General features: G+C 37.5%; 1 protein-coding gene across 1 annotated transcript; it reads left to right on the top strand.

Moving 5' to 3' along the window:
• Window positions 1-219: 219 nt before the first annotated feature.
• Window positions 220-14,299, top strand: LOC121414095 (protein downstream neighbor of son homolog). The gene is made up of 10 exons (XM_041607156.1): window positions 220-574; window positions 1,098-1,190; window positions 1,731-1,919; window positions 5,091-5,218; window positions 7,394-7,447; window positions 8,191-8,369; window positions 9,204-9,306; window positions 11,065-11,253; window positions 12,615-12,810; window positions 13,202-14,299. Exons 1-10 carry the CDS (start codon window positions 248-250, stop codon window positions 13,559-13,561), a joined length of 1,818 nt encoding a protein of 605 aa, XP_041463090.1. The 5' UTR covers window positions 220-247; the 3' UTR covers window positions 13,562-14,299.
• The last annotated feature ends 2,924 nt before the right edge of the window (window positions 14,300-17,223 follow it).

Raw genomic sequence — 17,223 nt, forward strand, 5'->3', positions numbered from 1 at the left:
TGCATGGACTTCGAGTGACACTAGCCAATGCCTTGCTAGCCAGAAAATATGGCATTGGTTGGCTTTCCATAAATTGTCACTTTTATAATTAACACTTTATAAAACGCCTTTCAAACTATATTGAAAATCGGTAAGATTGAGCACAGTTCAAGTCTCTTCATTTTTAGGGGAATATATCATTGAATGAAGTTTGTTTCATTCTTGGTATGATAGGTGCTACTATACATGTAGGTCAGTTGACATCTCGATGGAAACTTCACCAAGCAAGCAATGGACCAAACCCTCCCACGTTATGAAGGTGCGGATGAAGCGAAATCGCCGAAGCACCAGCGATCTGACTACGAAATCCTTCATGTCCGACCAGTCGCTGGTCAATGCTGGGTCGCATTCGGCCAGACCAGGGGAGGGCCGGAGTGGGAAGAGGCGGAATCCATTCGGTAGCGGGGGTGGCAGCAATGTCATGAGAAGGAGAATTCAAAGTGAAGTTATTGGAGGGCAGAAGGAGCTTGATGCAAAGGATCATGGGAGAAATCATCAGAAGCTTTTCACTGCACTTGATTCGCAGCAAGATGAGGTATGTTCATTTTTTGTTGGGGAAGGGGGGCAGAGCCATGGAGGGTGGCAATAATTTCTCACATCCATTTCTGCACATGAAGAAGCCAAAATCCATTACAGACTATGCATTTCTATATTTTTAGGTAAGGCAACTTTACTATAGAGGACAATTCTACATACATTTCATCACAAATGAAGAAAAAAAGTCAAAAGGAAAGACACTCTGGGGTCAATTAAAGGGGGTATGGAGGTAAATCATAAAGCCATTTTCTAAAATGACCTTAGAATAATTTAAACCCTGATGAACGGTCAACTCATTATCCCAATACCGTACTCAAAAGTATTGTGATTAAAAAACTCTGTCACAACCCTGAACCCTAATGATATATATATCTTTAGAACTTTAGGAGAAATTGATTATTTGCATTAAGACTGAACACAGCATTGTTATAAAAATGAAATTTAAAAGCACTATTGCCATTCAGTACTATATCATGTACCTTAACTTACATTGTACATACATCTTTATCTTCACCTTGTAGGTATTTGATGTAGAGGCATGTCAGAGACTGACCAAGGCTATAAAAGCTATACAAGCAGAGGAAGAAAAGAAGCTGCCAAATTCTTCAAAAGAGGTAAACCATGTTCCATTTGATTCACACTATGGATCCTTAGAAATGATTGCATAACTGCAAACCATGTTGTACTGATTGGTAAAAGATTAACCAAGATGTAAACATTTTCCTTCAATCATTCGGTATGAACTGTCTCATCACTTACGTATTTTACTGCCATGAATAGGCATTATAGAGCATATAAAAAAAGTAATTTTAGGTGAATACAATGTACAGTGTTTCTCAAAATTCAAACAAGTAAACTAGATTATTGAGCTATTATAAAGGTGTCATATTACAGTGCCATACTACAGGGTAGACTTGATTCATGTAATTTAGCATAGTTTATATACATTGTATTCTCTTTAATGAACTACAAATCAATGCACATGCAACTTCCCACTTATTTCTTTGTTCAAATTATGATTAATTTTGTTATTTATTAACGGTAAAAACTCTATTCAAATACTTTGTTCATTTACAAAGGGGCTGTGCAAACTAACATATACAGTTATCATTTCCTCTGCTGGACTGGTTCCGTCCATTTTCTTTTTATTTCAGCCGACCGAGAAAACCTTGATTGAATCTCTTGCTGGAGGTAAACCTGATTTATCACCGGACTGGTGTCTCAGAACTCGTGTTCGCTTTACGTCACACAGCTCGTTCAGCTGGTGCCAACCGATACGAATGAAGGAGGAGGCCAGGGGACTATGCTCATTTGTACAGGGTGACACTGGTCCTGACACTGAGGTGAGGGTCCCACGGAACTACATTGCATGGATGGGTCGTTAAATGTGCAAATGAGGCGTACCGTGCACCATATTGCTACTTCACTGATGGATGAAAACTGCAATACCTTGGTGGTGTCTTTTCTGAGTGTATGTGTGGAGTAATGAGGAGGGGGCGACTGGATTCATAAAGATGGGGATACATGCATGCAAAGTTCTGCTAAAATTTTGGCTCGAGTCTCTCTCTTCATTATCTCTCCTTCAATATTCTTACTCAAAATTTCTGTGAGAATTGCATTTTATTCATATATTTTTAATTGTTTGACAGAAATATTTTCTGTACTCATTTTCTACAGAGATTAAGGATGTGACCTTGCTGACCCCCACAAATAGACCTGGGACTTTCGGTTTTTTTTCTTTTCGGGTACCCGTGGTGATTTTCGGGCGGGTACCCGGCTACCCGAAAATTATGTCGCTCGAAATATGACTAGTGGAAAAACCGCATAGGTGACGTCATCAAGCCAATGCGATGCAAGCCAATTTATGAATGAAAATATAGTAAGCATGCGCATTTGCAAGCCTCCCGTGCGCCACGCAGTATTCTATCGAAACAAGTCTGCAATACTCTGTCACCTCGTACCAAAATCGACCTAGAATTCCACTTTTTGTCTCACCTGCGAAGCAGAGTGAGACTATAGGCGCCGCTTTTCCGACGGCGGCGGCGTCAACATCAAATCTTAACCTGAGGTTAAGTTTTTGAAATGACATCATAACTTAGAAAGTATATGGACCTAGTTCATGAAACTTGGCCATAAGGTTAATCAAGTATTACTGAACATCCTATTAAAGTTTCATGTCACATGACCAAGGTCAAAGGTCATTTAGGGTCAATGAACTTAGACCATGTTGGAGGAATCAACATCGAAATCTTAACCTGAGGTTAAGTTTTTGAAATGTCATCATAACTTAGAAAATATATGGACCTAGTTCATGAAACTTGGACATAAGGTTAATCAAGTATCACTGAAGATCCTGCATGAGTTTCACGTCACATGACCAAGGTCAAAGGTCATTTAGGGTCAATGAACTTTGGCCGAATTGGGGATATCTGTTGAATTACCATCATAACTTTGAAAGTTTATTAGTCTAGTTCATTAAACTTGGACATATGAGTAATCAAATATCACTGAACATCCTGTGCGCGTTTCAGGTCACATGACCAAGGTCAAAGGTCAATGAACTTTGGCCGAATTGGGTGTATCAGTTGAATTACCATCAAAACTTTGAAAGTTTATGGATCTGATTCATGAAACTTGTACATAAGAGTAATCAAGTATCACTGAACATTCTGTGCGAGTTTCAGGTCACATGATCAAGGTCAAAGGTCATGTAAGGTCAATGAACTTTGGCCATGTTGGGGTTTTTTGTTGAATAACCATCATATCTCTGTAAGTTTATTGGTCTAGTTCATAAAAAGTGGACATAAGAGTAACCATGTATCACTGAACATCTTGTGCGAGTTCGAGTAGTATTCAAAGTCAGCACTGCTGCTATATTGAACCGCGTGATGCAGGTGAGACGGCCAGAGGCATTCCACTTGTCTATATTTTATATGAATTATAAAAGGTATTTTCAGAGGATCTGTTTTCTCACCGATACCGCACAGGTAAGCAAATTTTTATTACTTCTTGATTTTCCGTCAAAATCTTACGAAGTATAGCGTCGATATTACATCGTGCTCGTGAGTTTGTAGAATCTATCGCTACGTGAACAAAGTCAATTGATTTCCGGGTTTCGGAGCGTCAAATGCGCCAGCCAATCACGATCGTGTTACCATTTTCGGTTTATGATGAACTGAAAATGGTATCAAGAACGTGATTGGCTGGCGCCTCGTATGCTCCGAAACCCGGAAATCAATTGACTTTGTTCACGTAGCGATAGATTCTACAAACTCACAAACACGATGCAACATCGACGCTACTTCGTAAGATTTTGACGGAAAAGCAAGAAGTAATAAAATTTGCTTACTTGCGTGGTATCGGTGAGAAAACAGATCCTCTGAGAAAACCTTTCATAATTCATATGAAATAAAGGAAAGTGGAATTCTAGGTCGATTTTGGTACGAGGTGACAGAGTATTGCAGACTTGTTTTGACAGAATACTGCGTGGGGCTGAGGCTTGCAATGCGCATGCTTACTATATTTTCATTCATAAATTGGCTTGCGTCGCAGTGGCTAGATGACGTCACTGCGCTGCAAAAGGAACATGGCGACGATTGAGCGATCTTAGTCACATCATCATCACTTGAAAAACTAGTATATTTATGGATATTTCGAGGGTAATTGGTGAGATTCAAAATGAGACTTGTGTACTTTTGTGATGAGTTTACAATAATGTCTTACACTACGCAATACAAATCAAATGTACGTTATACTGGTGAGCAATTTTCGGGTATCGGGTATTGATTTTTCTACCCGGGTACCCGACGCTTACGGGCGGGACCCGGGTACCCGGGTTTTAGTCCCAGCCCTACCCACAAATATTGACGATTCTACCAAAAAAAATATAGCAACTCACTTCATATTTCAATTTATTGTGAGAACTAACATGTTGATTGCCCTGTATACACACAGCCTTGAATTAAACAAGATGTCATACTGTACAAAACAGAAGTCTTGTCATACTACTCAGCATTGGTATATTTATATTATAATGCATGTTTGATTTGATTAGGCACTTTCATTCTATGAAAATTACTGCACATCTGATTTCAGATGATGTTACCATGTGTACACCACAATATCATGCATTTATCAAAGAGCATTTATGAAATGGCTCAGGGACTATCAAAGATATATATTCATTGCATGAAATGGTAGGAGAAGGTAATGTACAAAACTGGCGTGCAAACTCTACACTTTTAGTGATGGAATTATGTATCTGCAGAGGAAATTATTATTTACATCTTAGAGCAACATTTAACGTCACATCCGAAAGACTTGACCTAGGCTCGAACATCTCCATCAATTTGTAACCCCCCCCCCAACATAGCTTGGATTACAGGCATACGTCACAACACCAAGTTACCATGAAAGCTGAATAAATTAGTCTTTGGCCAAAAAGCTTATTTTAATTTTATCTCTGTTGACTTGCCATTTACGATCACCCATGTGTATGCTTGGAATTAATTTAGAATGAAAAGCCTGTTGATGAGTCTAGTTGGAGGAGTGACCTACAGCAGGCTACTATGTGTTGGATGCATCCTGATCTACCATGGCTGAACCTCTTCCCAAGGATTGTACCAGAACCAAAAAAGTTCAAGTAAGTTTTGTTTCCTCCTTGTCCACCTCCTCGTATTCAGATAATGATAAATGATGGAAGAGCTATTTATCGTCGTCGTCATTACCACCTCATCGTTATCATCATCATCATGGTTGTCATCATTATCATAGTCAACACCATCATCATCATTACCATCATTATCATCATGTCCTAATTGTCATAGTCATAATTCGTGATGATAATGATGATTACTATGGATTATGATATTGATGATGATGACCATGACGATGATAGTAATGAAACTCAACAAGTTGTAATAAAAACAACTAAAAAACTTTGAAGAGATAATTCCCTTTGTTCTAGAATCTAAGATCATAGAAACGAAACAGTAACTAATACTTGATCCTCGATGAGATAATTTCTCTTGCAAGCTCTAAAAAACTAAACTGAAAACAATATGTCGTGAAAGATTAGTGTCATAATGAAGATCTCTATTTTACAATAAAAGGAGAGTGCGTTGTGCAAGTAAAAACCTGGTTATATCTAGTGCTGTTGTCGGGAACAAAAATCCATGTCGACATGTCGCTTAAAAATTAATCCCGACATCGACAATGTCGACATGAAAAAGGGACCGTAATTTAGCCTAGGCTCCCTAACAAAAAAAAATCATTCGATCGTGGAACATAACACTCTCAATCAAATGTATTCACCTTGACACGAGTGATATCCCCACACTAGAGCTAGATCTATATAATACAGGCTCAGTTCGGGAAAACATATTTTCACTAAGCTAGAGTGAATTCACTTTCAAAATCACCGATTTAATCCACATCTTTTTCTGGAGAATCAAGTTTTGTACCACGATCCGGTCTCGAAAGCATTGCGCAATAACACTCGGAGCCAATTTGAGAATCACCAATTACAATAGTGATCATTGCGTATTATACGCTGGTACACATGTGCTGCAAACGCAAGCTCCTCAAATTGACAGTAAAAAATAATGAAAATCGACCGATAATTTCAGCATCACTTCCGCGGCGATCCATGCAACGATCTCCAAACGAAGGAAGGGAAGTTTTCTGTGACTTCGTGGTTTGAAATAAGCGCTCAATTGCGGCGGTCACAACTTTGACAAAAACGTTTATGTGAAAAGTAATGCATTGAGGAGCAACGTATTATCAAGCACGGTGAATAGCGATGGGTACATATGGATGGGTACGGTGAATGCTACTACGTACGCTACGCTAGCTAGATCTAGAGCGATCGTCGAGGGACAGCTCGATCGGCGGGCAGGCCGGCCCCACTGCACTCAGGCACGCGCACTGACGTATTTCTGCTGCCGCGCAGCTCGCAGGTATTTTTTCATTTAATGTGCCGCTTTATAGCTGAATAAACCTTTTAATCGCTCCACTTACTGTGGATAAAAGCTTCTAACTTTTCAGCTAAGCTTTATACTCGTGACTTTAGGCTAGACCCCTTTTTATTTTATGTTTGCATGTCGATGTGGGTGCGTGCATGTCGACATGTCGGAAACATTGAAAATCCTTCGTATGTCGACATCAATGTCGATATGAGGCCTATCGACAACAGCACTAGTTATATCTGATTCGGTTGGAGGCTGCATATTTCTAATAATGGGAAGCGCAGCCTCTTTGAATAATTAATAATAACACACTGTACAAGAATTTGAATTATTGCAGACAATTAAAAGCACTTGTCCTTAGCTATTCTTACCTGATGAGAATATCCCCAGTGGGTCTTCCAAACATTTCAGTCAATTTTTGAGCAGTTTGTATTTGTTTATTCTGCACAGAGATGTATTAAGCTCTTTAGTAATCTTTGCATACATCTATTATCCTCCTATGACACAGGAGGAGGGAAAAGTGCTGCACCTATTTACACATTGGCAGTGGTATGTTTAGAATATTATTTTTGGGGAGAAAACAAAGTCAACATTACCGAGGAAAGAAGAGGATTATCGTACTCTGTCAATGATTATTTTGTACTCTCAAGAGCTCAACATGTATAGAATCTGGGTAGAATAATTATGTTCACATTTTGTAAGTACATGCATCTTATCTATGAAGTCTTGTAGACAATATAGAGAGCATTTACAAATACACTAAATGGCTACAAAGCTTCCTTTTAAAAAAGCTTCAAAAAAACTAGTCTTGGAAATTCTTCTTCTTTCCTTTATCTCTTTATTTATTACAGGCAGTCAATCGCCACCAAGGAACCAGCTATAGCTACTGCCTTGATGACAAATTGGTAAAGTGCAGATATTTAGTCTCTGTGCAGTTGTATCTGGAATATACTGCACAATGCAGATCGAATTTTTTTTCTTCCAAAAAAGTTAGATAAAGAATTAATTACAGGATATTCAAATCTCGATGAACACCAATATATTACATGTAAAATCGAAAGAGGCACAATCAGTACTATAGATAGCCTTTGTTGCTACATGGATGTGGATCTGTTGATACAAATTCTATTTGCAACTAGAATTTACAAATCTTTTGATGAGGAGTATTCATGAAATTTCCCCCTCCTAACGTAATCCTTTGCATGTAAATATTCTACAAGTTTCTGTTCATTGTAAGACATTTAAAAAGTAGATTGTGGAGTTGATCTTTTGCATTATGGCAATGTACATGTACCAGAGGTGATGAAGTGTGAAGAAAGTTCATTTATTTACCTTCTCTTTCCTCAATGATGAAGGAGCGAGAAATAGATTCTCCTCCTATCCTCATCATTCTGTACTTCTCCAAATCCTCCTTCTCTACCTCCTCTTCTTATTCATCCCCCTTCCCCATCTTCCTGTACATCCTCCTCCTCTTATGTCTCCTTTAAATTAATTGCCATTTAAACTATGCTATCACTTTCATCCTATTGTGTTACAAGCTACAAGACACTAGATGCTCATTGATGTCTTAAGACATGATGTAAAATATTTATCAATCTATTGCAAATGCTTCATTAACGCAGATCATCCTGATTGTCCCTCAATCTAGGTCAGAGAGTTTCCGATCTGTATTCCACTTGCTGCGGTCAGGTCATTGCCCGTATTTCTATCTGTGTACGCATCACTTTACTGTTCTCTTCAGAGCAGCTGGTGTCGGTGCCACGCCCACTATGCATGCTCTCATGACCCCAACCACTAGAGGGCTTAGAGAGGCATTAAAAACTGAAGGTATTAAGTCAATGACTTTTGTTAAAGGGATATGAGAAAGAGTGGTCTTTATGTTCAAGTGATCTTTGTGGTTAAGACTATCTGATGCATGTTCAAATATTCACTACTGAATGATACGTGACGTATAAGCTAAAACAACAAATGAGAAAATGTGAAATACAAAGAAATTATAGTTGTGTGAGGTTGTTGGTAATCATGACTGTGATTTGTGAACCAGTTCTCAAAATATATGTGGGATATGCAGTATACCTGAGATTGTTGTTGTTGCTATAAACATATATTATACAATATTTTACAAATAATGCACAGGTGAGAGTGTGTTAGTGGTAATGGTGCACATTATATAAGCATTCAAATAGTGTAAGAATCTTATTAAGGTGATCGATCACACAGTGCTTTCGCCTTGCAGAAACCAGTGTTTTTTATTATATGTGTCAACTGTGAATATTATAGTAGAGAAATTGTTGGAACTCGGGAGGACAGCAAGGTCACTATTTGCTTTCTATTACAGCATCATAAATGTAGCCATGAAATATGATGATGTGCACCTAAGGCCGGGTAGCATTCTGTCATAGCATTTCCTTTGATAAAATGAACGTTTCACACTGTCTCTTAATTTGTAAGTCCTCAAGTGCAGATATGCATAAAAAATACCCTATAAACACAATGCTGCGACTGAAGTGCACAGCCAGTGGAGGGGGGGGGGTGCATAAAGCATGATTTTGCATGTAAATTCACAATTTGAATTATATAATCAAGATTAAATTGAATCTGTGTGCATGTAGAGTAAACTGCATGATATTCGTTTTCTTGACAAATTCTTTTGATATCTAGGAATCAGTTATTCCATGCCTCTACATCAAGAAGTTCCATCTCCACCGCAGTCAAAGCCGACTACATCCACTGCAGATCAACAGAGCAAACTTGCGGGAGAAAGGTACTACAACCGTCCATTTAATTATACCATGAATAATCTTTTATTCAGTAATTTCACAGACTGACACCGAATGAAATCAACTGCAAATAAGCTGGTGGTATTTCATTTCATTCCTGGTTTCATGAAGTGATGGATAAGCACACAATTCGATGGATTCACAATTATGGTGCGCCATTTATCGGTCGCTTGCAGCGGACAGGCCGAATTTGCCTCGTGGGAAAAAGTTGACATCTGTTGCGTGCGCTAGTACTACAGTGCAAGCGCTGGCCAACACGGCTTGACCGGATATGTTGTTTACTAAGGTCCAGGAGTTGGAAGAGAAATGTGGCTACATATTTCTAACCATTTTTGTCTCGCCCACTAGAGGTGAAGGCGAGACTTAGGGATCCAAATATTGTCCGTCGTCCGTCCGTCACAAATCTAATGACACATAACTCCACAACAGTAGGTTGCTTTTCAACCAAACTTGGATGGTAGATGGACTTGGGGGACCTGCATGTTATGCTACAGTTGGAGGTCACATGGTAACGTCAAAGGTCATTTAAAGGTCAACGTTAAAGTTTACATGCAAGACTCTCTTATGACACCTAACTCCGCAACGGTAAGTCACTTTTCAGCCAAACTTGGATGGTAGATGGACTTGAGGGACCTGCATGTTATGTTGCAGTCGGAGGTCACATGGTAAGGTCAAAGATCATTTAAAGGTCAACGTTAAAGTTTACATGCAAGACTCTCTTATGACACCTAACTCTGCAACTGTAAGTCACCTTTCAACCAAACTTGGATGGTAGATGGACTGGGGTCCTGCATGTTGTGCTACAGTTGGAGGTCACATGTTAGGTCAAAGGTCAATTTCAGGTAAATGTTAAAGTTTACATGCAAGACTCTCTTATGACACCTAACTCTGCAACTGTAAGTCACTTTTCAACCAAACTTGGATGGTAGATGGACTTGGGGGACCTGCATGTGAAGCTGCAGTCGGAGGTCACATGGTTAGGTCAAAGGTCATTTTCAGGTCAATTTCAGGTCAATGTTAAAGTTTACATGAAAGACTCTCTTATGACACCTAACTCCGCAACTGTAAGTCACTTTTCAACAAAACTTAAATGGTAGACTTAGGCGACCTGCATGTTTTGCTGCAGTAGGAGGTCACATGGTAAGGTCAAAGGTCATTTTCAGTTCAATATCAAAGTTTACATGCAAGGCTCTTCTGACAAGTGTTATTCCATCCCAGTCATTTCGCAATGAAGTTTCGCTACAAATTCTGTTGCATGCCCTCGCAAATCACGATATTTCTGGTTATTTTCATAAGTGGGCGTGACACAAAATCGCTTTTGCCTTGTTTTGTGAATTCTTGCCATATAGTTTTCATGGAAATTCCGTTTTGTCACTGGAAATGTACACAGCGAAAACCTGAATTCCGTTTTGCAAATATTAATTCCATGAATTTTTCATGAAAAGTATAAGAACCAAACGGAATTTCCGTTTTATTTGCCGGTAAAACAGAAAATTACTGTCCCTATTAATCCATAAAGGTTGGATGAAATCAGATATTTCTATGGTTATTCATTTGCATAGTTTTCAATTTATTTTTGGTAACGATGAGCTTTAACCACAACCGTCACTTTATGAAAATACAATAGTAATAGTAGCTCTACATTTTTTTACTCATGAAGATTCTAAAATTTGAAAAAAAAAAAATGTTTTTACTCACTACATCAGTTTGTAAGTTATTATTGATTCATATTTATCTTTCAGCTGTCCTGATGGAGAGACTGATGAGCTGTCTGAGCCCAACAACGAAGAAGGTCAGATAAAAGAAGAGCCAACAGAGGAGGAGGAAGAGGAAGACATCCTTCAAAGCCCTACCAAGGCATCGTCATGGTTGCAGAGCATTGGTCTTGATAAGACTAATTTTCCATCGCTAGAACCTACCAGAGTCAAATTGTATCCTTTTGAATGTTTGTGCTATGAGACTTGGTGTATATGTTCATCATTTTGTGTCGGACATTGGTCTGTGCTAAATAAATTGGAGACTTTGATTGGCTTTAACCCTATCTTAACTGGGCTATTTCGGATCAACATATACGGGGGGGGGGGTCAATTTTGACCCCCTTCAGTCTCATTGTTGATTGCGCTATTGCCGCAAAACTTTGCATGCACTTTCATAGAGCCAAGACTGTATAGTAAAATTTTCAAAAAATTGATCGCTTATATTGTTTTCTTGATTAATTATGTAAATAGGCATCTGATATTTGCCCTAAATTTGTTTTTGTGTGTATGTTTTTGCCTTTAACTCACTTTATATAGCTAGAAGAATGCTAAGTTTTCAGAGCTGCCAAGTAGTACTGATTTTCAGTATTTAGTACTGAAATATGAGAAGAATACTGATAGTTTCATGTAAAATACTGATTTCTTAAGTTTCAGCTTTACATGTGGTCCTATGGTATTCTTTGAAAATACTGATATTCTCACTGAAATACTGATTTTCAGCTTTAAAAATACTGAAATGTTCTTTTTCTGGTTGGCAGCTCTGAGTTTTGGTGAACATATCAACTCTTACATTTCTAACAAAAATCTACAAAAAACCCATTAATTTCCTATGTATTTTAATAATTCTTATGTATTTTTTTTTTCAAACCTTTGTTTTTGCGCTTAAAAAATATTGCATTATTTCAGAAACGTGTACCGGGGTGTCACAAATTTTATCTCGAAAGATGGACAAGACTTGAAAGTAGAAGGTCAGTGAGCGGCACGGTAAAATTGTCTGTCAAGTGGGGGGGGGGGGGTCAAATTGACCCCCCCAGTTTAATAAGTGTTAATAGAATCACTGGCCCTGACTGTTTCCCCTGCAACTGTCAGGGAATGACTCGCTTAAGTTAATTGTGTTAACAACTTCCATGAAATTGTGCCCAGGTTGGTGTTTCATGAAGCTGCTCCTAAGTTTCAAGTGACTTTATGAATGACTGGTGATCCTTTCCTTGGAGCTAAATCTACACCAATGAAAATTTGGGGCACATGATTTACCTCAAGAAAGGATTCGTAAAGTCGCTCGTAACTTACGAACAGCTTTATGAAACTGCCACAAGGTTTCCATCATGTTGCATGTGCATTTGATGTTCAAGCATTTATGAGGAACATAGACTTATTATGAACCACTATTAACACAGACAGGGGTGATCTTTTGAAGTTATTATTAATGATATTTTGGCATGTGGAAATCTTCAAAACCTACACTTAAAAACTTGCTATAATTCATTTGTTTCTCAAGCCGTTTGAGAGTGATTCCTTGACCACGCTATCCTCAGCCAATCTGACCAGCTGCTTAAGCTGGACAATCGGCCACAATCTCTGGTTCTCGTGGAAGGACTGGACACCCAAGCCTTGTACAACTTCCTCCTGAATAGCCGGACGGTGCTCACCAGTGTAGGTCCGCTAGCCGACATACCCCCAACCATCCTCTCACCTCTACCCTTCAAAGGGGCTACCCTCCACAGCTGTAAGGTAATACTCATTCGTGGATATCTTATGGGGGATTCCCCCAGGGGGTGTTTCTCAAAGCACCTTGTGAATGATGATCCAATTAAACTTGCTCTTAGCCAACCAGGTAAAAGTTTTTCTGTGGTGTTTATCATAATAGGGCTGCCAAGTCTCCGCGATTGTCAGACTCCCTAAAAAATAGCAGATTTTTAACCTATCCCTGATACACACATTTATTTCTTGAGAGATCTCCCTTCTTTTTCAGTAAATTCTTCCTAAAAGGTAATTAGTAAAGTTTGCAGCTCTGTCATAGAACAGAGAAAAAGAGCAAGTACTGTAAAGCCTATTTTGTAAAACAAATAATGCACTTGCTCTGTCGTGGTGTTAACATTTGTTTCCTCTTGTTAAATTCCAGTTGAAATCAGGCACTCTGAAGCAACAGACCAACCAATCACTGGTAGAGCTCAGTAGTCTAGAGGTCACGGGCCCCGTCATGCCACACAACATCCACAGCCTCTGCCATCTCCTGCGTAGGACGCAAGATGGCGCTTTCCAGATGGCCCTCAGCAATCACGAAGCAACGTCGCCATTCACGAGCTGTTCACATTCCAAGAATGAGAAGAAGGGAGGGACAGACACACGGGACAGTGAGAAATTGAATGCATTGAGAATGAACTGTGGACTATCAAAGAGTCAGGCAGAATATTTGACAAGCATGTGTACTGTGAATCTACCAGTCAAGGAGGTGTTGTGCAAAGATGGCTTATTCTTATAATTACGGTCAAGTCTACATATTCGACTTTATATATTTTTATAAAGTCCTTAAATTGCATAACGTCGGTGTGCTGTTGAATCCTAGTATCTCAAACTGGAACATTTCACAGACATCTAAAAAATATATATATTTCAGAGCTATGATACAAGTGGCAACATTCTTTTGCCTAGAGAGTTTTCAACAGGATTCAGACAATGTGAGATTGCTGCTCTTGCATTAATTCTGAAATTAAGCTTTTTTTCTTAACTGTCCTAATTTTTAAAAAGCTTTTGAGATACAAGGTTTTATTAGCCCACCGATGATAAGCCAAAGTAATATTAGACCATTATTGTGCAAAACGTGTTTTGTGTACTTGTTGTAACTCAAATTTTACTCAAGTCAAGCAGATTTCTCTGGTCTTCACGATTTCATCACTTCTCACTCATTTTCAAGAGAGGATACTCTGCCTCACCTACTCATCATCTTTCTCTCATTTTTCAACTCTTCAATCCTCCCAATCCTTTTCAACACTGACCATTACCAATGACCCTTGGAGTCTTCCCATATTAGTTTTCAATTGTTTCAAATATTTTCCATACTGGCTACAATCCTGGTATACTGAATTAAAAATTTTAAGTCCTTAAATATCCTCTAAAGACCCAGACCAGAGCTTAAATTATAGTGACAGTGATTTTCTGTTTTACCAGTAAATAAAACAGAAATTCAGTTTGGTTCTTATACTTTTCATGTAAAAATTTATGGAATTCACCTTTGCAAAAATGGAATTCAGGTTTTTGCTGTGTACATTTTCAGTGACAAAACTGAATTTCCATTTTTAGATCAAGTTGAAATGGAATTACAGATTTTTAGAAATGGAAAAGACCATTTTTTGAGACGGAAAATCACTGTCTCTAAAATTGCAATTTACAAGTGGGAAAAATGTAAGCTTCATAAATTGAGTGAAACAGAAAAGGTTTTATGCATATTCACCGCTTGACATGAGTAATTTGCTTAAGAAAATCTAAAATTAGCAGTTTTCGTGGTGAATTTGGACAAAAGGCTTTCCATTGCCTTTCTTAGGCCTCAAGACCATGACGTCATATTGTGTTAGAGGCGTTATGATTCCATAGGCTTGTAGAACTTGGACACTGAAAAGGGGGGTTATTTTTCTGTGTTTCAGATTCAGAATATAATTTTTCTTTTCATTTTGCCAAAAAAAGAAATTACGATAACAATTTTCAGTGCTCAAATGGATGGAAACAACTACAACTTGTCACTCGATTTTTTTGTGATTTTTCTTAGCTCTTATTGGGCCTAAATTGCTATGTCAGGAAAACTTGTTACACATAATCTGAATGCAGATATTATTTGGAAGCTGTGCCAACTTAGCAGGAATTACAATATGGTGAAAACTGGTCAAAAACCGTCGATTTCATCAATTCAAGCTTGCAGAAAAAGACATCAATGATATCTTTATGTGATAGAAGTGAAGAAATCTGAAAGGGGGAAAATTGCCCACTTTTTCTGTGTACAAGACACTCTATGGAATAAACACTGCTTCTAATACAATATGACATTGTGGTATCAAGGCCGGTGAGAGCATTTACAGAAGTCTATTTTGGAAGCCCTATAATTAAAGCTGTACTTAAGTAAAATACTCGGCTGTTAAGTGGTGAAAATGCATTAAAGGTCAAGTCCACCTCAGAAAAATGTTGATTTGAATCAATAGAGAAAAATCAGACTAGCACAATGCTGAAAATTTCATCAAAATCGGATGTAAAATAAGAAAGTCATGACATTTCAAAGTTTCACTTATTTTTAACAAAATAGTTATATGAATGAGCCAATTACATCCAAATGAGAGAGTCGATGATGTCACTCACTATTTCTATTATTGTTTAAATTCTACAATATTTCAATTTTTACGAATTCGATGATTAGGACCTTCTTGCCTGAAGCACAAAATGTTAAAATACCGGTAATGGAATTCCACGTGTTCAGTGAGGAATGAAACTTCATTTCACATGACAATGACGAGAAAATAAAAATATTTCATATAATAAAATACAAAAGAAATAGTGAGTGATGTCATCAGTTCCCTCATTTGCATACCGACCGAGATGTGCATATAACTGTTCTGTGAAATTTAGCGAAACTTTAAAATGTCATAACTTTCTTATTTTACATCCGATTTTGATGAAATTTTCAGTGTTATGCTTGTTGAATTTTTCTCTTTTTATTCAAATCAAGTTTTTGTTGGGGTGGACTTGTCCTTTAAGGTTGGATTTCTGTATTAAGTAATTTATTAGCTTTTGATTGTTATATGATTTATCAATTTCATTTTGGGTCCGGTCTGGGTCTTTAAAGTGTAATCTTGAGAAAAAATTTGTTTCAGATGTCCTGTTCCTTGGAAAAAGTCCCCCATTTTCTAAAATAGCAATTATGTGTCTGGCGTTCTAAATTATAAAATAAAATGCTGTTCCAATCGGCAATATACAAAGGTATAAATATAGTTCGTAAATGTCAATATCAAATGCTAAGACCATCTTTGCCATTCAATTTTTCTTACCTCTGAAATTTTTCTGTTTTTGTATTGCAGAAAATTGGGAACTTTACCTTGTGTAATGCAAGAGGTGAATTCCTGAATTCTGAAATGTATTTATTACCATGTTGTACAGATGTAACTATCAATAGTATATTTCGTGTATGTATGTGACATAATGCAAATTTATAATGAATTTTTTATAAACTACAATAAAGACAAAGTGAAATGCATATTTTAGTAGCATGGTTAATTTGTTTTAATGTATAAACAGCATTATTCAAACCATTTCAAACCTTGAACATAATTTAATGGCAACTTTAGAAAATTCTCAATGTACATTGTACAGTAAGATGTTAAAAAAAATAAAATGTGTTTAATCTTTTTGATATTTGCTTTAATATATTCTTTAAAAAAAATTAAAGTTTTAAAACTGCAAGAATCCCACTAATCATGGTCTTGGGTCAGAAAACATACAATGCATCTGCAACCTTTGCAATACTAAGTTTACACAATTTCTTATAAAACTTATTGGTCTTCTAATTTTTTTAAAGTTAACAACCAAAAAACCAAAATTTCTTCAGTGTTTTTCCAATTCCACAACAGGAAAGAGTTGACTGTGTAGTTACACATGACGCTCTTTTCTTCTTCTTTTCCTGAAATATATTTTCACTCTTCATAAAGCGTTTAATCTTAATGAAAATCATTATGATGAAACACGGATATAAAAATTACCAAATTAATTCTAGCCTCAGTCAAGTTTATTTCGTGCTGTTCAAATGGTAATTGCATTAACCAGTCAAATACTTGCACACATAAAATAGACAAGTACTTATGGAAATTAAAAGGGGATTGGGTCAAATTTACCAGACCCCCTAAAAGAAAAACATGTTTGGTCTGGAATTTGGGGGGGAAAAATAGAATCCTAAAATATGGTTAAAATTTAAATAGGGTTCAGTCTGTAAAAGATTTTACCTTGGACCGACATGTATTAAATTTGACCATTGACTCTCATCAATGGTAATTACAATAGCGGTGCCATTGCAAGAACTCTCAACAGCCAATGGTACTCTATAAACAGCCCACGGAAAAAAGAGAAAGTACCCATGCCTTTCTGGTGACCTACCCGAATCATCCTGTG

This window comes from Lytechinus variegatus, chromosome 4 (genome assembly GCF_018143015.1).
Source record: "Lytechinus variegatus isolate NC3 chromosome 4, Lvar_3.0, whole genome shotgun sequence".
Classification (NCBI taxonomy): Eukaryota; Metazoa; Echinodermata; class Echinoidea; order Temnopleuroida; family Toxopneustidae; genus Lytechinus; species Lytechinus variegatus.

Bases quoted from the DNA above. Each gene is read 5' to 3' on its own strand.
- LOC121414095 (XM_041607156.1), top strand. From the start codon at position 248: ATGGAAACTTCACCAAGCAAGCAATGGACCAAACCCTCCCACGTTATG. The intron at 9,307-11,064 runs GTACTACAACCG...TTTATCTTTCAG, and splicing joins AGCAAACTTGCGGGAGAAAG to CTGTCCTGATGGAGAGACTG. The intron at 11,254-12,614 runs GTATCCTTTTGA...CGCTATCCTCAG, and splicing joins GAACCTACCAGAGTCAAATT to CCAATCTGACCAGCTGCTTA.